Source organism: Neophocaena asiaeorientalis, unplaced genomic scaffold (assembly GCF_003031525.2).
Source record: "Neophocaena asiaeorientalis asiaeorientalis breed wild unplaced genomic scaffold, Neophocaena_asiaeorientalis_V1.1 scaffold142, whole genome shotgun sequence".
Classification (NCBI taxonomy): Eukaryota; Metazoa; Chordata; class Mammalia; order Artiodactyla; family Phocoenidae; genus Neophocaena; species Neophocaena asiaeorientalis.
This window is the reverse complement of record NW_020174563.1, coordinates 2146772-2168179: the sequence shown is the minus strand read 5'-3', so window position 1 is coordinate 2168179 and position 21408 is coordinate 2146772. Positions and strand designations below refer to the sequence as shown.

The following is a 21408-nucleotide window of genomic DNA, read 5'->3' as shown; positions in this document are numbered from 1 at the left end:
TTCTAAAGCGGTAGTAAGTGGGATGAACCCCTTCCCCCCATATTGTGAATCCTTCTGGTGCTGTTTCTCTACCTTCAGGTTGCCAAAGGGCATCTTATGAAATTTAGGAAATCCTCTCTTCCATTTGTACATGATATAAAAGTTTAAATAATTAATGTGAGGGGCTTCCCTGCTGGCGCAATGGTTGAGAGTCCGCCTGCCGATGCAGGGGACATGGGTTCGTGCCCTGATCCGGGAAGATCCCACATGCCACAGAGCGGCTGGGCCCGTGAGCCATGGCCGCTGAGCCTGCGCGTCCGGAGCCTGTGCTTCGCAGTGGGAGAGGCCACAGAAGTGAGAGGCCTGCGTACCGCAAAAAAAAAAAAGTGTAAATAATTAATGTGGTAAAAAGCTTAACAGCCATGTAACTTTGGATGCTTTGTTAGCATCCATGTTCTGTCATCTTATGTTGATACTTAATTTGTGCATGTAGCTCTCTTCAATCAGAGAAACTTTAGAAGGAATGACCTCTTGTTTCATGTTTTTCTTCAATAGGAAAATGTGGAAGGTACAGAATGTAACGTGTGTCAGGAAGGGTCATTCTACCTGGACCCAGCGAACCCCAAAGGTTGTACCAGCTGCTTTTGTTTCGGTGTCAGTCATCGTTGTCACAGCTCACATAAGAGGAGAGCTAAGGTAGGCAGGGCATTAGACTCCTTTTGTTTTTATTTAGTACTTCCAAATGAGGAAGTAATGCATTGGCATGAAACGTGAAGGGTTGTGGGGTTTTTTAGCATCTTGCTTGGTTAGAATGTTAAGCGTTGTGCTTGCTGGTCCTCAGCCTGCAGTGTTCTGTCCCCAGATGTCCTCATGTCCCTCAGTTCATCAGCTGTCTGCTCAAGTGCTTAGAGATGCCATCCCTCACTCTGTGGCTTCACCCTTCTCTGTGTACTTCATAGCGTGTATCACAGTTCTAAAGGTTGTTTATTACATATCTATTTTCTCCACCGCTCACATGTAAGCTCCTTGATACAATCCCAGTGCCTTGAGCAGGATCTGGAACATAGTAGATGCTCAATAAAAACTCATTAAATAAATGGAGTTAGTTGTTCTTGCCCCTCATTTCTTCTTATCTGCTTATCTTCCTGTTTTACTTTCCTTCTCACCTGTTTTAAAATTAACTCCAGGAAACTAAAACTTTTGTTGCCTTCAGGATTCCATGAACCATTAGTCGCATGCTTGCTTTCTTGTGTGACATGTCTTAATCTCCAGCAAGTATTCAAAGAAATATTATTTTCTCTATTTTACTGCCTGCCTCCTGAAAGGAATGCAGGCTTGTAATGGGGAAAAAAAAAATTAGTTTGTAAATCCACCCTGAAGTCTCCTCTTCTTACCCTCAGGGGAACCCAGAAGCATTATTCTGACTCTATGTCTTGTTCCTTCTTTTTCTTCCCCTCATAGTTTAACTCCTGGCTTCCTTTGTGATCTGGGGAATATTTAATTTTGATGTTCCTTGGGACTTCCCTTGTGGTCCAGTGGCTAAGACTCCATGCTCCCAATGCAGGGGGCCTGGTTTCAATCCCTGGTCAGGGGACTAGATCCCACATGCCACAACTAAGAGTTCTCATGCTGCAACTAAAGATCCTGCCTGCCGCAACTTAAGACCCAACACAGCCCAATAAGTAAATAAATATTTTAAAATAATAATAATTTTGACGCTCCATTTAGAGAAAAATAATGACAGCAGTCCACTGTATTCCACATCACATTTTCTAAGGAGCTCACCATTAAAATGTGCCCACAGTCCTAGTTATTATTCACAGCCTTATTTGTGTATTATTTGAATATTTTTTGAACACCTACGAAATGTCAGGAACCAGGATGCGTGCTGGGCTACAAGGATGAGTCCCACGTGCATCTGGTCGCTACCCTTTGAGAATTCCTAGTTGTGATGGGTCAGGTGGGTGCTGAGTGGGAGTGGGCTCCCTCACTGGAGTCAGACACGAGAGGAGATACTGGAGGGAAGCCTTTGAAGTAAGGTGGCTGCCCCACAGCTCTTTCTACTCTGCATAATTCAACCATCACCAAAGACGCCATGGGCACACGTTTCCATCCGTTGCCTCTGTGTTTCAGTTTGTGGATATGATGGGCTGGCGCCTGGAGACGGCGGACGGAGTGGACATCCCCATCTCCTTCAACCCGGGCAGCAACAGCGTGGTGGCCGACCTCCAGGAGCTGCCCTCAACGGTTCACAGCGCGTCGTGGGTTGCCCCTGCTTCCTACCTGGGGGACAAGGTAACCATGTCCTGCTGTTCTCCCACGCTCTTGCTGGACCTCCTCCATCACTGCACGGGCATCATCTACTGGATGTCTGGAAGGAAGGTTCTGGAAGTTCAGGTTTACTAAAACTGAAGAACTTCGGTTAATCACAAATGCAGAAGATGGAGAGGCTGAGGGTGTATGGGCCTCAGGGGCCCACATGGTTGCTGACCAACAAAGGAAATCCTGCACCAGGTTCTTCCTGATTTTCACTTAATGCCAAAGAAATTTACTCTGGGGAAATAACCATTTAAATAATATCTGCTGCGAATGGCACACGTATGCTTTGAAATGCCAATGCTGAGAATTCTTTGTTTTAAAGCAGAAGAAGGCCCCTTGTCAGGAAAACAAAAGCTGAGAAGTTACTCATGAGCTTATTAAAAGAAGCACAGGATCCAGGGACAGCACGGCTTTCATTAGTAGAGTCACGTGTGGTTATGAATACATTTTATTTCTTTTTTTAAAGTTTTTATTGGAGTATAGTTGATTTACAATGTTGTTAGTTTCAGGTGTACAGCAGAGTGGATCAGTCATACATATACATGTACCCACTCTTTTTTTAGATCCCTTTCCCCATATAGGTCATTACAGAGTGTTGAGTAGAGTTCCCTGTGCTGTACAGTAGGTCCTTATTAGTTATCTATTTTATATGTAGTAGTGCGTATATGTCACAGATGTAAAAAACAAACTTATGGTTACCAAGGGGGGAAGGGGGAGAAGAGGGATAAACTGGGAGACTGGGAGTCACGTGTGGTTAGATGCTCCTTGGGGAGCTTATAAAGGAGTTGCTTTTCCTTTGCTGCGTAAATTATTATTCCAGGATCTGACCACCTACACTCATTTATACGGACAGAAGTGTGAGCATCCAGTAGAAACATCCTCAGGTGATATATGCACCTGGTGGCCCAGGATAGAGCTTTGGAGAAAGGGTGGATTTCACAGAGCCCAGCCCAGGCGATGCCGTAGTCTCACATCTACAATGACTAAATATTCGTCCCTTGTCAGCCTGAGCTCTCTGATTCTGTCTTCAGGTTGAAGGACTATGGATTTTGACCTCTGAGTATGGGGAATGTTGCTCCTCTCGTATAACCCCACTTCTCCCTCATGTGATATGCCTCTTCACGTCCACATGGCGAGCCCTGTACTTAACTGGTCATCTAGTCGTGGCTAACAAATGACCCACAAACTTGGAAGCTTAAAGCAACGGACCATTATTTTCTTGCCCAGTTTCCATGGATCAGGAATCCAGGAGTGGATGGCTCAGGAGTGGAGGGTCTTTCATGCGGTTGTGGTCAAGATGTCAGCCAGGGCTGCAGGCATCTGGGACTGGAGGATCCACTTCCAAGCTTACTGGCGTGGTTGTCAACAGGCCAGTGTTCCTGGCTGGCTGGTGGTCAGAGGCCTCAGTTCCTATTCACGTGAGGCCCACCGTAGACTGCCTGAGGGTCCTCATGACATGGCAGCTGGCTTCCTCCAAAGCAAATGAGGGAGAGAGAAAGAGGTGGGTGGGAGGGGAGAGAGAGAGACAGGGAGGGAGAACAACGTTTTTGTAACCTAATTTCAGAAATGACACACCGTCACTTCTAACGTATTTTGTTCATTAGAACCCAGTCACAAAACCCAGCTCACACTCCGGGAGAATTAAGCTCCACCTCTTGAAAGCAAGAATATCAAAGGATACGTAGACATATTTTTAACCTCCTCAGTCCATCAAAAAGGCAAAACTTAATCTCAATAAGATGATTCAAGATGTTACCTTGGAATAATTCCAGATTCCAAGGTCAAAACTCTGTGAAGCTGTGCAGGCTGTAGATTCTAGGGAGGCACTTCAGTGGATTGGGAGCCCTGAAGGGCTGCCCCTCCTCCCTGCTCCAGCTTATGTGCATCTCCAGTAAGGGTATTTTGTCTGCCTTCCCTGAGATGATGTTGCCTCTGATTTCCATCCTTTGGTCACTCCTTCCTTCTTGATCAGTTTTTACTTTAATGGTGGGAGATATCAGGGACCAGAGGTGAAGTCGCTGTCTAAAAAACCCATGATCATTCACCTCCATGTTTCCACCACCGTCATGCTGCGGAGGCAGCACTGAGAGGAGGCCCGTATACCTGGTGGTACAGGCGGACATGGCTTATGCATCTAGGAGAATGCAGAATCACTTAGGAAATATTCACCATGTGCCTTCAGGGGAAGTTGTGTTTTTGTTTTGTTTTGTTTTGTGGTACGCAGGCCTCTCACTGTTGTGGCCTCTCCCCTTGCGGAGCACAGGCTCCGGACGCGCAGGCTCAGCAGCCATGGCTCACGGGCCCAGCCGCTCCGTGGCATGTGGGATCTTCCCGGACCGGGGCACGAACCCACGTCCCCTGCATTGGCAGGCGGACTCTCAACCACTGTGCCACCAGGGAAGCCCGGGAAGTTTTTTTTTGACAATTTATTTTTAGAGGTTCATTTTGTAACCGATAGATGTTAATCAAGTCTCTCCATTAAATAGGAAAGCAATGGCCTAGATTTCTTAGAATAGCCGCGGATTAAATAGACATTTTGGTTTAGTCATCATCTAGAATAAAAGGATCTTATTTGTTTCTGCGTGACTATTTTTCTTTTTAACAGAAGTATCTTCTTGCTTGTGAAACTCAATCATGTTCATGTTAAACATTTTAATTGATATAAAATGGCAGAAAGTAGAAAGTTAAAATGCCATCTTCAATTCCACTCAGTAGAAATGACCACTGTTAACAGGCTGATTGTGTATCTTTCCAGATCTCTGTGCCAGTGTACTTCGTAGATGAGTTAATGTTGCCATGTTCTCTTTTAATGCTTGTGCTATTAATCCTACTATTTCAATTTCAGGTTTCCTCATATGGTGGCTACCTCACCTACCAAATGAAGTCCTTTGGACTGCCTGGTGACATGGTTCTTCTGGAAAAGAAGCCAGATGTGCAGCTCACCGTAGGTGTCAGAACACGACCCAAGTAGCAGAAAGTGGCGGTTGCAGTTGGTGCCGATCCAGTTTTCGGACATCTTGACAAGTGGCCTACAGAAAGTTTAGATTAAGTCATTTCCAATATTTTGTAGAGACTCAAAGGGAAGTTTAGAGCATGTAGCACGTCCTCAGGATCCTTGGTCCCTAACCATCCCAGCCCCAAATGGTTTCTCTTTTCTTCCCTTCCAAAGAACTTAACCATCTCTCACTTGGCGTCTCACAATCACTGCCTCATCGTAAACTTGTTTTATGTTTCTATCTTTCAATTTTGTCTCACATTTTTGAGACCTCCCTGTTTGCAAAGTCACATTGCTGGGCTCGTAAAGGACAGGTAATCCCTGTCCTCAAAAAAATAGTGTAACCAGGGGCTTTCCTGGTGGCGCAGTGGTTGAGAGTCTGCCTGCCGATGCAGGGGACACGGGTTCATGCCCCGGTCCGGGAGGATCCCATGTCCCGCAGAGCGACTGGGCCCGTGAGCCATGGCTGCTAAGCCTGCACATCTGGAGCCTATGCTCTGAAACGGGAGAGGCCACAACAGTGAGAGGCCCGCGTACTGCAAAAAAAAAAAAAAAAAAAAGTGTAACCTGGAGGGGAGATGAGAGAAATGACCAAAGACCTACAGTCCACTGAACAGTAAGCCTTTGAGACAAAGTCCAGACAAGACTCTGTGGGAGCTGGAGTCCAAGTGGGGTTTTATGTAGTCGGTGCCCTCAGAAGACTTCATGGAAAAGGTTAGTTTTCAGCCACACCTTTAAGAATGAGCGTGAGAGGAGAAACACCCTTCCCCTTCCCTGGCAGAGACTAAGTTGAACCTAGACGGAGGAGCAGCGCCCCAGGGGTGAGCAGTCCAAGTTGGCTGTGTTATCAGCACGTGCCGGGCCATTGAAAACAAGCCCGGAAGTGTAGGAAGTGGGGTGTTTAATGCCATGATGAGGAATTTGGCCTGAGGTAGACAGTAGGGAGCCCCTTTGGTTTTCTGAGAAGAGAAGTGACACCCACATGCTATGTGCCGGGCACACAGTCCAGAACTGCAATCTAGAAAATCTCCTTGAGGTAAGGGGTGATATCACATCCTGCATTGAATCGCCTACAACATACAGAACCTCGCACATGGGGTGAGGTGCCGTAGCCTGAACTTGTGCTGTAATTAATGCGCTGCAATTCCAGCTTCCTGAAGGGTTTTCTTGTGTCATTCACGGTATAAGAGGGGACTGGAAAATCCCACATGCCTCATCCCAGATGAGGGCCTCGCATTCTGGTAGCTTTTTGTGTTCAGGCGTGGCCGTGTTGTGTTTTGTTTCTACTGGCACCCAAGTGTATTGAACTGTTGTTTTAAAAGGTTCTCAAAGGAACCTTTGCAAAACAACTTGAAAAGGAAGCACTCAAGATTTCAGAGTTATAGTCTACGGAAAAATAGTTCCATGATAAGAATACTGTTATGACATGTTGTATTTCAGCTTCATTATTTTTGCAGAGCATCTCAAATTCAGGCCATTAGTATGCCTATATTTTAATGCAGACTGTTGGAATTCATGGAGAAGTGATGACCAAAATTTCTTCTTAATTTATCTTCAAACATGGAAAGTAATTTAGGCTCATGAAACATTTACTCCGCTGCTTTGCTCCAAACCACTGAAGTTAAAAGCCTATGGGCACGTTTCTTAGATTAAGGTTTTCAATTAGTGATCGCAGATAATGCTTTTCTTTCTGAAAACTGGCTCTAATGAATGAAACCCTTTGGGGTTTGGTGCTACAACAGAAAAGCTGTACTTGTGTGTGTGGGTGTGGGGTGAGCGTGCTGCTTGTGGGTGCTGACCCTCCTGTTGGACCCTCGAGAGCCACCGTAATGGGGATGGGCGTGCGGAGGCTAAGTGAGCAGGGCTGGGTCCTGCAGGGTATGGGCTGCAGGGCTAATTCCTCCCCCATATGCCAGATCTGCTGCTCCCTATCTATGCAGGCTGCACAGGCAGCCCCGCCAACCTTCTACCCTCCCCGCCCTCCCCACTAACCCACCCCCAAAGCACTTTCTCGCTACCCATGCGGTCCTGTAGGGAGTAAGGAAACCAGCACCTCATGCATTGACTATAAAGCATCATTTTTAAAAAAAAAAAACTGTTTCCATCTTTTTAAGCCACTTTCAGTCAAGAGAATTTTCCTCTTTTCCTATTTGGGAAAATGAACCGTGTTACGGCTTATTATTCCATTTCCACGTTACTACTCCTTTTGCCAGTCAGTTCATTTTGCAGCTACTCTTTTAGAATCAGGCATCTCACGTAATGCAGATCCATAGACGTTTGTTCCTAGATCAGTCATAAACCTCAGAATATCCCAACCAAGCCACTAACACATTCATGTGTTTCTTTAAACAGGGTCAGCACATGTCCGTCATCTATGAGGGGCCGAATGACCCCCGGCCAGACCGGCTGCATCATGGACGAGTGCAGGTGGTAGAGGTAATGGAAAAGCAAACGTGAAATTCTTCTTGATGAGCCTTTTTTGTCCCACGATTTAGTTCTTTCAGAGTTGTTTTTCTGACTTATTTTATGAATTTAAAGTATTAACTATATTTATATAAATGTAATTTAGATATCTAAATTAAAAATATAAATTATATAAAATATTACAGGGCTCCATCCTCACAGGGCTTTGTTGCACCATCTTTATGGCACTTACCACTGTCTCTCCTGTTTTACACCTAATTATCCTTGTTTTGTAAACTCTGTGAGTCTGTGAATGCTACGATGTAGCTCCCCGTCATCCTCAGGCCTCCCTCAGTGCCTGGGACCTGGTGACTGTCCAACAAATGCTTGGGGTGAATAAAAAGAAAAGTCACAAAAACATCTAACACCAGAAGAAGTAAGAATAATATAGCTAAATGAAGGAAAAAGCTCATCAAATTATAAAGCATTGTATTAAACCTACATGGTTACAATTATTCCTTTAGAGTGTTCCAATTATATTATTAAATATGTCCAGTGAGGATTAGTAAATATATCCTCAAGGTGATACTTTTTCAAGTACCTTGAACTCCCAGACACATTGTAACATTTCTGTACTGGTCCACCCATACAATGGAATACTATTTGGCAATACATGGAACAAAGTATGGATACTTTCCACACTGTGGATGAACCTCAAAAACATTATACCGAAGGAAAGAAACAAGACACAAAAGCCCATCTATTATGTGATTCTGTTTATATGAGAGAGGTGATGCCAGAAAAAATGGTGAAGAACCTGTTTTTCCTCCATAAAAGCAATGTGGCAGAAATGGTCAAAATCAACTATTTTAGAACTCTGACAGTTAACCAAAGGCTTGTGGAATCTGAAAAGCATTTATTCAAGAAAAAGGGCAGAATCTTTTTCCAGTAAATGCACAGTACTACATGATCTGCCGTTGGTTGAATCTCCGAATTGGTCACCACAGGTATGGAGAGCCAACTGTGAAGTTATACGCAGAATTTTGACTGCTCATAAGGTTGGCGCCCACATTATTCAAGGGTCAACTCTATGTTCAAAAGAACTGAAAACAGGATTTTGAAGATATTTGCACACCCATGTTCATTGCAGCACTATTCACGATAGCCAAAAGGTAGAAGCAACTGAAATGTCTATTGACAGGTGAATGGATGAAGAAAATGTGGCATGTACATACACTGGAATATAATCCAGCCTTCAAAAAGAAGAAAACCCTGTCACATGCTAGAACATGAATGAAACTTGTGGACAGTACACTAAGTGAAATAAGCAAGTCACAAAAAGACAAATACTGTGTGATTCCACTTGTATGAGGTATTTAAAGTACTCAGATTCGGGGCTTCCCTGGTGACGCAGTGGTTAAGAATCCGCCTGCCGATGCAGGGGACACGGGCTTGTGCCCCGGTCCGGGAAGATCCCACATGCCACGGAGCGGCTGGGCCCGTGAGCCATGGCCGCTGAGCCTGCGCGTCCGGAGCCTGTGCTCCGCAAGGGGAGAGGCCAGAACAGTGAGAGGCCCACGTACCGCAAAAAAAAAAAAAAAGTGCCTTTTACAATAAGCCTAACACTGGGAAATCTGATTTCACTTTATTGCTCCTTATTTCCTGCCTTCATTTTTTCCCCCTTCCTCGCGGCCTTCTCCCTTCTTGGAAATAACCCAGGACACGTGATTTCTGAATATAAATCCACTGTGTCTACTTACCTATCTTACTTTAGTATTTTTCCTGATGCATTTTATTTATTTTTCCCCTGATGCATTTTAAATGGCTTTATTGGATTCCTTCTGGCCGGCTGGCTCTGAAGGCCCTGGGAGTGAGCTTACCACAGGGAGACCTTGCCTCTCTGCTTTCACATGTAGGGAAACTTCAGACACGCCAGCAGCGGTGCCCTCGTGACTCGGGAAGAGTTGATGATGGTGCTGTCTAGACTGCAAGGTGTGCATCTCCGGGGCCTCTACTTCACCGAGACACAGCGGCTCACCCTGAGCGGGGTGGGGCTGGAGGAGGCCTCGGAAACAGGAAGTGGACGTCAAGCACATAATGTAGAGATGTGTGCCTGCCCCCCTGACTACACAGGTGACTCATGTCAGGTAGGAAACGCTCCTAAACCGTAAAATCCCCCCAGGGTCTCGTGTGGCTGCTGTTCCTGTCTGCTGTCCAGCACTGCTGGACGATTTGGGGCCCTCTGACCATCGAACAAATTTCTCCCGGGCTCTAGCTTCTATCTTACCTGGACCACTTGCAGGTATTAAATATGAAAAAGAAATCACAAGTGTCTCAAAATCCATCGGAAAGCCACAGAAGCTCGGTGGATCCTGGGGGTTGCAGAAATCTGGACATTCTGGGAAGCAGGAAGGACCCCGCCCATGGGCATCCCAGTATGTGGGCCACTGCTTTCCCAGTAGCTGACCCAGGGTTCTCAAGCCTTTCTCTAATCCAGAGCCTCCCTCCACCACCCACCCCAACAGTTACAGTCCACTGAATATCCTGATTATTCAAAGGAAATTGCAGTCCAAGTTTCCAGCTCACAGCAGATCCTCATTTGAGGCCCAGTCAACCTGACTGTCCTCAAGTGATTAAAAGGTGCCGCAAAATGAAACCATTTCATGTCTCAAACTGCAAATAATATTCTCTTCCTGAACAGAGGGAAAAAACCCACAGCGGTTAGTGCAATTAACAGGAAATAGCAAGCATTGTCATTCTCAGAATTCCAGGCATGCCTGGGTTGTGGATTTAGTGACATCCTTCACTTTCCATCCTGACCCCTGGATTGCAGAAAACCCCAAGGTGATCTGCACGTCAGTTTCTTTTTTAACCTGCAAATACAATATATTTGCAGGTTAAAATTATATTTTGCAGGTTAAAATATAATATAGCCACCGTGGTTTTCTCAGGACTCCTGCCATGTAACTTTTAGTCCCCAGGTGCTTCCATTCTTCTTCCCCCTGCCTTCTCCCTTTTTTCTAGCCCGATTTAAAGAAATTCAGAGCCCAAGGGAGAAAGAGGGACCTCTGGATTACCACCCTCCGGGCAGGGCGTGTCCTTGACGTATGACTCAGCCTGTGATTTACAGTGGCCTGTGCTGTCTGGGGGGTGAGGTGGGTAGAAGGTGATGCCTGCCCCACCTGGCAGGAATTACAGAGCGGCGCGCTTCCCCACGGGACTGTTATGTGTGCTCTCTCACAGGCTGACTCATGGGTGAAGTTTACAGGTGGGGCCTCCTGCCGCAGACAGCCTGCCTTACCTGAGTCAGCCGGGCCTGGGCACTGAGCAGGAAGGGCAGGTATAAGAGGAAGAGGCAGAGGTCTGCGTGCAGCCAGCAGGACACCCAGAGACCAGGATGCCCCCGGCAGTGAGGGGGCCCACCCGGAGCGTGGGATGGCTGTGGATCTTTGGGGCAGCCCTGGGGCAGTGCCTGGGATACAATTCACAGCAGCAAAGGGTAGTGCTTCCTCAGCTTCCCGGTCAAAGCCAACAGCAAGCAAGTTATGTGGAGTTTAAACCCAGCCAGGTAACGTCCCTTTTACATTTTGGGTTGGGATGGGGAAGGGTTCCCAGCTCCGTGAGATTTTAAGTTAGGGTGATGAGTGAGGAGTGGGTGGGCTGGAGGAAGGACTGATGGCCCCCCATCCCGTTGACAGGCAGTGTTTATTACGGTGCCTGACAGATTGCTCTCCTGAGCTGTTAACCACAAATCCTATAAACATCAGCCCACCTGGAAGTGCTGAGACAGCTAGAGTTTGAACGCCTGTAGGATGTTAATATCTATGAAACTTTGTGCCCTTTTGAGAGTAACCCAAGCCTCAGGACAAAAGAGTCTGTTGCCTATAGGCTTCCGAATTCTGCTTGGGAGAGAAATTACCCACAAAGTTAACCATGAGAATCAGTGAAATCCCTTTTTAAGAAAGTGATGAGATCAATTTTCTATAATACCTAACAGACGTGCTTCAATTTGCCAGACATTAAACACTCATAAATTCTGCTTTCACTGTCTTTAAACTTCCTGGATGGTACATGTATATTCACAGAGAGATAGATCCTATGGCTGCTGAAGTAGCCCTGGAAACTTGATAGAGACAGAATTTTATCATTTGTACTACAAAAGTTTATTGGAAAAGTTATCCTGAAAAATTATCACTTAAAATGATTAGTTGCAAAGCCTCTTTACTGAAATAATATATTAGGATACATTCATTTTCGCTTAGAATAAGTCTTCAGTACAATCTACTTAGTTGAACGGCATTTTATGTAAAATCTGGAGTTTGTTTGCCTTATAGAGGTGAGAAAATGATTATATTTCAGTAACGGACAAATGTTCTGAGAGTCACATGATGTGTAACTCTTGCAGAGTACTTTTCTGTTTCTAATCAAGAGCACATTAAGATGGGTGATTCACTTGAACCAGCATAGACCATCCTACCCCCCAACGCATATTTAATTAAGGCTTTTACTGGACATGTTGTCATAATCAAACCAGATATATTTATTTATTTGGATAATTTGTTCTTTACCAAATTGGATTGTTTTATAAGCATGTAATGTGATATGTGGTGATAATTATAAGGCACTTGTCCCTTGTTAGTAGAGATTGCAGATACGATCATACCACCACTGGCTGAATTTCATTCAAGTGTATCTCTCAGTCGTGCTTTCAGCTCAAGAACATTCCTTTCATATTTGGATTCTCCTTTAGACAAGCCTATTCATAGAACACATAAAGTAATCTAAGTTTTTGCAATGCATTCTTTTGCCTAAACGTGGTTCTTAATAGCTGAAGGGAAAATTATATTGTAAATTATAGTATTGTTATTATGTACGATTTGGCATCATTGTGTCATTTTTGGAAGGAGCGCCTAGCCAAAACTGGAATATTCCACTCTAGGGAAGATGTGAGCTTCTTTCTCCCCCAGCACATTGGCTTCTTCCTCTCCCCAACCTGGCCAGCTAGAGACCTTTAAGGCCATGGATGAATGAGAGCAGATTTCCCTTGACTGTAACCTCAGAGTCTCATAGACGTATGTGCTGTTTAAAGAGATTAGAGAAAAGATGATCTTTTACGTTGAAGTATTAATTTTTTCTGATGCTTTAAAAAAAAAGCTGTATAGGAGATCACTGAAAGAAACGAGGGATAACACCTGACTTTAATCAGTGCACTGATTGGCTCTGCCAAAATAAAGAAAATGCCTATCATTCTCTTTAAAGACAGAAATGTAAATAATTTTTAATGGCTGGTACAATGATACTTGCTTTTCTTCTTTTGGGGACATTCTTCACTAGAATCTTTTTTAAAAAATATCCGTTCATCAAAAGAAAACCGTAATTCTTTTCATCCACATGAAAAATAATCACGTGTGTTACACTGGAAAGAGACAACTAGTGGAGATAGAATTAATCGAAGCAGTATTGAACAAGAGGAGACCACACTCCGGAGATTTCCTCAGGCTGGGTCTTGGTGTTCAATAGGAACCAAACAACCCTGCCAAGTTCTGTACTAGGATGCAAGCTGGTTGTTTTCCCTGGGGCTCCCTGTAGCCCATACACCAGTGAGTGGCAGTGAAAGGGTCCCACCAGTTCTGCCATTGTTGTATAGATCCCAGTGAAAACCCCATCTTTCCTCTTCCTCCCATACTGCTCCCCATCAGCCCAAACCCACACTTGGAGAGGGACTGGCTACCCAAAGAGAACTTGAATTTGAAGGGATTTGCTCAGAGGTCCTCACCCGAAGGACTGAGGTCCTGATCCTCTGCTTTTTCAGCACTCCACCCCTCCACTGGCCCTCAAAACCACTGGTGGGAGGAGAGAGGCATCCTACTTCCATACTCCCCCCCCCGACCCTTCCCCCTGCTCTGATTTCCCCACCACACGTCTCCAACGAGGGCACCAACACACACACCTACCATGGTGTGAAAACAAGAGAAGCTGACCAAAATAGCAAGTGGACCTGGCTCACATTTGAAAGTAGAAATCCACATACCAACTAAAGGAGCCAAGATAGAAAGGGGAATCCTTGACAGTCAGAATGGTCACCTGCTTTGGATGATAATTTCTTTCTCTGTATTGACTAAATGCTCTGTTTGAAAAATAGGGTTGTAGCCCTGGATACTATCGGGATAACAAAGGCTTATATACCGGACGGTGTGTTCCCTGCAATTGCAACGGACATTCACATCGCTGCCAGGATGGCTCGGGAATATGCATGGTGAGTAAATTGATGCTCTAATGCTACCAGCAGACAATCTATGTCTCCCCATCCCCCTCTGCTAGGCCCTGAGATATCAAATGTCGCATCTCCTACCAAACCCTAGAGAAAGGTTGCCTTGTGAACCCAGGGGTCTCCAGGTAACCAAGCTGAATTATTTCCCACTCACTTTTCCCTCCATTTTAACGTGTGCCGTCAGAGAACACCTGTTTGAGCAATTAAATTATACCTTAGATTCTAAATCTCTCTCACTAGATGATAGCAGTGGGTAGATCCTGGGGCTCAACCCTTGCCAGGGTATAATAAACCAGAGCTACTACTTTGGACCCCAGTTTTGTTGGGGTGACAGGAGGTCACGAGAGGAGACCTCATTGCTGTCAGGTAGCTCCAGAAAGCGATGACAGGAGGAGGAGATGCTAAGAAGGGCGGAGGGCACACGCTCACTTACTGCCCCGGCTGCCAAGGCAGTGGGTTTATGGGGGAAGACGGGCGAGGGGAGTCCCAGTGGTTTACGACTTAGCCACCGGAAAACTATCTTGTTTTGGAATATGTTAGAAAATTCTCGCCCAGAAAATTAGATTCTCAGGAGATTTTTCTCATGCATCCTGACGCAGAACAGGTTTTATTCTGCTGGCTTCCTCCCTGTCCTCAGAGGTCCTCTCCCTGGTAGCCAGGGCCTCCCCGATTAGAGGGAGGACGGACAGTTCCAAGGAAAGGAGAGCTCACCAGTGCCCCCAGGAAACCAGAGCCCCCGCTTCCGTTGTGCTGTTTGGAAATACATTCTCCTGACACAGGTTTCCTCTGCATTGTGTAAGGCAGCTAGAGTGTGTTTCAGCTCTTTGAGTTCCTAGGCTATTTTATGCGCATTCGGCATGTCCCGGGGAGCTGCTTCCTCTGCAAGACAGGACAGGCCAGGACAGGAAATTGTTGTAAAGAGGCTGATGGAATATTCTGTAGGATTTTAACCTTATAAGTTCAAAAGGAATAAAAGATGTTGGGTGATGTTGTCTTCCAGCTCTTAGGTATCTCAAATAATAGTTTGTGTTTCATACTGTATGGTGTGTGTAACACAGGTAGACAATTTCATGAAAAATACTTATCTTGTCATTAAACTGTTGCTAGATGTCGAGTCCACTTTATAAAAACTGCCAAAGAAAAAAGGGAGTTTTCTCTGTGGTTCAGCCACCAGTGAAAAGATCACTCGTGAGAGTCGTAATTCATGTTTTAATCAAACAACAAGATTTTCTTTCCCACTTTTCTTTGTAGCTCCGTCTACACTTGTCCCTAATGGCCATGTAGCCTCTAGAAACAGTTCATTCAGGGAACGCTTCCTGAGTATTTGCTCTCGTGGAAGGGACTGAGCAAAGTGCTGGGGGTTAAAGCCATCGGACATAATCCCTAGTCTCAGGAGGCTTGCTGTCTCGTGGGGGGATGTACCTGTGTGCACGCATGCATGTATGCACCTGCACACACGTACACACACGTGTACAGGCACACAGGTGCCGCTCAATGGCAGGCAGTGAGTGCTGGCCCTGCTCTCCGTCATGGCCATCGTGTGGGAGCCGAGGATGCAGCCCTCATCCTCAAAGAACAGGAATGAGGAAACCAAGCACCTTCCACTAGCAGATGGGACGATCTGCAGATTGGCCTCTGCCTCTCGAGGTCCAGAGTCAATTTTAAAATCTGGGACCTTCACACATGTGCAGATCTCCCTGTCGTTTCAAGAATGAGCTTTGACGTGTGAAAAGAAACCAGCCCAATCCCTGGCCAGCACAGCAGTGTGTGTCCAGTGGGGAGGGAGCTGGAGGTGGTGATGCATCCCGTGGGTGCGGTGGGCTGGAGGGAGCTCTGATGACGGGCTCCCTTCTCTCCACCAAGGCCCTGCCTCTGCCTCTTCTCCTGGCCTGCTTTCTCCCCACGTCCCCTTCCCTCTGTGCCCAGTCACCCCTCATCTTCCCCTCCGTTCCCAGTCCCTTCCCCTTTCTCTTCTCATCCTCTCTCTTCAGTTTTCCTCCTTTTTATTCCCTGTTGCTGGAGCCTGTCTCCCCCTGACCCCAGGATGATTTATCTGAAACTCACAGCTGCCTCGGGGCTCCGCTGAGGCTCACAGCCAGATATGCACACTCCTCGGGCGGCCTCAGGGCCCCCTTGATCTGCTGCTGCCTCTCCAGCCGCATCCCGCCCCCTTGCACTTCACCCTGAAGAATACCAACTGCTTCGCATTGCCCACGCACGCCGCTGTGCTCCTGTAAGACTGAGGTTCTGTGCACACTGATCCGTGTGCCCAGAATGCCCTTCCACACTTCTCCACCCAGCTCAGTCCTCTCCTTCTGTCCCCCACGCAGGCATCATCACCTCCCCTGAGGTTCCTCCTGCTCTTATGACATGCTGCCACACGTTGGTCATCATCTTTCCCACATTATATTGAAGATGTCTATTCACAGGCTTCTGTCTACCCCTGAGTCAGGGTACTGATCCATCTTTGCATCCCTGGTACCTACCATAGTTGGGTATCTAGTTCGTGCCCAGTAGATGTTTGGTGTCCCGTGGAGTTCAGAGAGCACGTGCTGTGGGGGCGGATATGGATTCATTCATTCATTCACTCATTTACTTATTCACAGTAAAACAAGGAAACCTGATAGGCAGATGCCTCAAATTTGCAGGACTGATGAAGACAGATTCCGGGGCAGATACTTTCCCCTGAGGCTGAGGGGCATTTCAGACATTCTTATGGGACTTTATCAAGCAACTCATGTTCTAACCCCTTTCTACACTCCTCTCCCTGTGCCCCCATAAAGGACCAGAGTTCAGAGGGATTTTTCGTAGGATACAGGTGGCCTCACTGCAATTCTTGTTTCTCCACGTTCTTGTTTCCTCAAGTGTTTTCAGCTCAGAACTAAGTAGAGACAGGACTAAAATAGCTCTCTCCAGGAAGTTCTTCTTTAAAATTGTCATTTGGAGTTATAAAAGAAAGGAAACTAATGTGGAAAGGTAAACACTTAGTTCAAAAGAACAGATGTTTCTGAGAGAGTCAGGGCAGCCGAGCAAAGTGAAGCTGCCCAGCACCCTCATCTGGCACCCCTGGGAGACCCTCTGTGGGTCCCCCAAGTCCTCCCAACAGCCTTGGAAAGTGGGTATTATTTTAACTGTACATTTTAAGAAAATTAGAATTGTATGTAAATCACACACCAGTAATTTTTTTTTTTTTTTTTTTTTTTGCGGTACGCAGGCCTCTCACTGTCGTGGCCTCTCCCGTTGCGGAGCACAGGCTCCGGACGCGCAGGCTCAGCGGCCATGGCTCACGGGCCCAGCCGCTCCGCGGCATGTGGGATCTTCCCGGACCGGGGCACGAACCCGTGTCCCCTGCATCGGCAGGTGGACTCTCAACCACTGCGCCACCAGGGAAGCCCCCACCAGTAATATTGATTTATAAAAAAAACACTTGAGGCCCAGAGAGGTGAAGGGACTTGCCCAAGATCCCACAGCTACTAAATGTTAGAGTGGGATTTGAACCCAGCTGGTTTCACTTCATTTCATCCTGCCTCCCGATGGTAACACCAAATAGCTAACAGAAGGGCACTTCCTTTTTTTAGCACCAACAGTCATTGGCTAGATAGGAAAAGTATGTGGTGTGAGTAATTAAGACAATGATCTCAATAGCAGTAAGGGTAATAGGCTGTTATTAATTTTACTCTTTATCTGTCCCAAGAACTGCCATCATAACACTGCCGGGGAACACTGTGAGCGCTGCAAAGAGGGTTACTATGGGAACGCTGTCCACGGATCCTGTAGGGTCTGCCCGTGTCCTCATTCAAACAGGTACTGTGGAAGTTTGAAAATAATCTATTAGAGACAGGAGGTAGTTTGGTGGGTGCCTAGGACTGGGGAGGGGCTGGTGGGAGGGAAATGGGAAGTGACTATTGAAGGGTATGAGGTTTCTTTTAGGGGTGATGAAAACGCTCAAAAATTGCAGTCACGATTGTACAATTGTGTGAGCATACTAAAAGCCATTGAATTGAACATATGAGATGAGTGAATTTTATGGTATGTGAATGCTATCTCAATAAAACAGTTCTATTAAAAAAAAGAATAAACAAGAAATGCAAACCAGAACCAAGACAAAAACAGACTTTCCAAGTTGTATGCTTCTGGGTTTTGCCTTTTCCTCTTTTCTTTTGCTGTTCATTCAGCCCCATGATGAGGCTGCCCTTCTCTAGATGCTGGGGAAACTGCTGTAAAGAAGGCTGGCAAAGACGCCGACCTCATGAGGCTTTACCTGGAGAGTATGGGGAGAGGGGTAGGGGTAGTCATCCCACTCAGTAAATACACGCACAAATCAGTCTGAAGTATAATTTCAGACAGAGATAGGTTACGCCATTGATCAAAGGGTTATGTTCTGGGTAGTGAGTAGATTCTTTACAGAGGGTGGTAGGAGGGCTTTCTGGAGTTGCTGGACAGGGACCAATGAACAATGAGATGGAGTAAGCTGTGGCATTATGATGAGGGTCCAAGGCAAGGAAGAAAAAAAAAACAAAGACAGACGAGAACGCTCCTGTGATGATGGGTTTGTGGACAGTAAGAAAGCACGAGTGGCTGGATGGCAGTGAGAGAGAGAGACGGCCAGGAGATGAGGTTGGTGGGGCAACCAGGATTCGGATCCTGTACATTCCAGGCTAGAGTAAGGCACTTGGATTTTATGGATTTTATCCTCAGTGTGATGGAAGCCACAGGACAGTTCTGAGCCGCAGAGAGATGTGATGTGCATCGTCATCCAGGCTCCAGTAAGGCCAGTAGACTCTGTGGGTAGAAAGCCACCATTTTCCTTTCACGATAATCCAGGTTCTGCTTGGACTTGGCACTTTGTCATCGTCTTGCTCATCATGACATGTTCACTGTCGGTCCAAACAAAATGTAACAGGTAACTAAGTGAAGCAAGATTTGGTTTGAAAATCAGAATGATGCCAATAAAGTATCAATAGCGCACAGGCTCTGGGACGGTTATGGACCACAAGGCTGCTTGATATTAGCCGAGTTAGCAGAGAAATGGGCCAAGTCAAAATGATCAGAGGTCACCTGCCCAATGTGGCTTTTCTGGAGATGCATATTTGCAATGTGCATCCTGGTTTGCTCTCTGTGTATTTGATACTCGTTAAACCTGCCCAGTCCTGTGGCTTTATTTGTAAAGGGATCTATCACTTGACAATTGCCCAGGCTTGTTAGAACAGAAGCTAGAGAGAATAAAAAGAAGCAAGATTTTCACGGGGTGAAATTTGGGGGGGGAAAGCTGTTCATCTTTAGTTGCAAAGTCTCCACACTTGGAGACTATCATCAAGGTCAGCTTCTAGCGTCTGTGCAGTTTAAGTAACATTCAGTTCCTAAGATTTATCAGTAAAACCCTATTTTTTCTAATTCTCCTTCTGGCGATATTAATACTGCTGACAGATTTCTAACTGTCCCTTTAGAGGTGTAACTGTATCTGATTGGCCAAGAGAAGCTCCCCAAATAAGAATTCTTTTACCAGCCAAAGATAAATGGAGTTATTTCCCCTCAGATTTATGTCATGGAATGTTCAGTAGTCACAGACGTTTCATAAGGAACAAGACATTTTCATGGTCTCTTCGTTTAATTTTTTTTTAAAAGAAGCTTCTCAAAATACACCAGTTGAGAACTAAAAGGGAACTGAAATTCCAACAGCCTGATTGGAAAAGTGTGGAAATCACCAACAGCTGTGCCCACAGAAATACCTGGGCATTGAGCATGCTCTGTGCTTTAGTCGCCTCTGAGGCTCTGAGGGCCTGGCCCACCTACCACTGTTTCTTCCCAGAAGAGATTGTGCCCAGTATAAAAGAACTAGAATAAACAAGGAGAAGAAATTTTTTCTTTAAAGAATCAGAACTCTCTGTTCTTTTTTTTCTGCCTAGACTTGTTTTACTCCTTCCTTGTTAGTTCTGGAAAAATGCTGTCTAATCATCTCTTCCAAAGTGTGTTACTTTACTCTGTCTTAAGGGAAGGAATGTATTTCTCCAAGCCAAAAAATGAAACAAAGTAAATGCCTTCAGTCCTTATTCAGCCAAATTTGCCTGATGTCAGCTGAAGGCATTCATCATTATCTCTACAAGTCTTGATGGGCAAAATTTTCTCCACACAAAAGGTAGCCAGACACTTGGTTTCCAGTTTCACTTAAGGCAAGTCAGGTTCTTTGTGGCAAAAAATAATGAGCGTAAAGTCCATCAGCTTATGTTTTTACTGGGGCTTTCTCTGTCGTTCTTCAAGTTTTGCCACCGGCTGTGTTGTGACTGGGGGAAACGTGAAGTGCTCCTGCAAAGCTGGATACACAGGAACACAATGCGAAAGGTGGGTGCCGCCCCTCCCCCGCCCCCTTCTCTCCTCCCCCGTCTTGCAGGTAGGGGTGGGCTCTTCCGGCAGGCTGCTGCAGGCACCCTGGCTGTAAGTGGGGCTCTGCTGGATTGAGGCTCAGAGCTAGGGCTGGGGCTGCTGGTTTCATTGAGACTGGGAAAAAAGTCTCTTGGGAAAAATACAAGTGTGCTCACTTAGTAAATCATTAACTTCCTTCTCTTTCTTGCTTTGTACCTGTTTCAGCCATTTGAGAACGAGGTCCAATATGTCATAGTCCTATACGCTCCAGCAAACACCCCTCTACATACCTATGTATACCCCTACATACCCCTACTCCTGGGCACACCCCTACATACCCCCCAACATGTATCTATATACTCGTACCGCCATATAAACTCATCCCTACATACTCCTACCCCCACATATACACATCCCTACTTGCCTGTACACAAACGTACAACTCTGCGTACTCCTACACATGCGCACATATCAGCAGCCCTAGATATTCCTACACACACACCCCTCTTAATGCCCACACTTGCAGGACAGCCTGTGTCTCACTCATTTCTGAACCCCTAGTGCCTAGTGTGGTACTATTCATATAATAGGTGTTTGTGAAACAAAAGAATACATGTTACAACATGGAAAGTACATACTTGATCATAAAGGGCCACAGAGCCAAGCTTTAGTTTTTCCTGAACGGTATTTCATGATTAGCTACTATGCCCAGGGCACTGCCAAGTATTGTGAAGGCTATAGAAGGTACTTGTCATCTAGAGGGGAAGAGAGCACACATATATCTGGAAAAGTAACAGTATAACAAATGAATCATATGGATAACATTTTAAAATTTAAAATAACTGTAATATAAGATCAATACATAATTATTACAGAAATGATATAATACAGGTGAGCAAAGAACTAATAAGGCAGAGAACTAATATGTACCATACCCCTGCAATTGCCCTATACTCATGCCTGCCCACCTACAGTGCCTGTTGTATGTTCTTACAGATCAGTTCTATATGCATAGATTTTTCTTAAAAGAAAAAGGTAGATTCCTATTTCGCTGTCTGTTTTGTTTTCTCATCTAATAGTA

The 21408-nt window shown here is 45.6% G+C and overlaps 1 protein-coding gene across 3 annotated transcripts in view; it reads left to right on the top strand.

Annotated features, from left to right (window-relative positions):
* The window catches only part of LAMA3 (laminin subunit alpha 3), a 233798-nt gene that overhangs the window by 147800 nt on the left and 64590 nt on the right, over window positions 1-21408 (top strand). For 2 of the 3 annotated variants that reach the window (XM_024757935.1, XM_024757934.1), the window contains exons 34-41: window positions 535-675; window positions 2113-2274; window positions 5144-5242; window positions 7646-7729; window positions 9613-9843; window positions 13839-13952; window positions 17662-17771; window positions 20226-20306. In XM_024757935.1, coding sequence (XP_024613703.1) covers window positions 535-675; window positions 2113-2274; window positions 5144-5242; window positions 7646-7729; window positions 9613-9843; window positions 13839-13952; window positions 17662-17771; window positions 20226-20306 — 1022 coding nt within the window. Of the gene's footprint in view, window positions 1-534; window positions 676-2112; window positions 2275-5143; window positions 5243-7645; window positions 7730-9612; window positions 9844-11075; window positions 11265-13838; window positions 13953-17661; window positions 17772-20225; window positions 20307-21408 lie in introns of those variants that run through there. The other variant, XM_024757936.1, reaches the window with a different exon arrangement.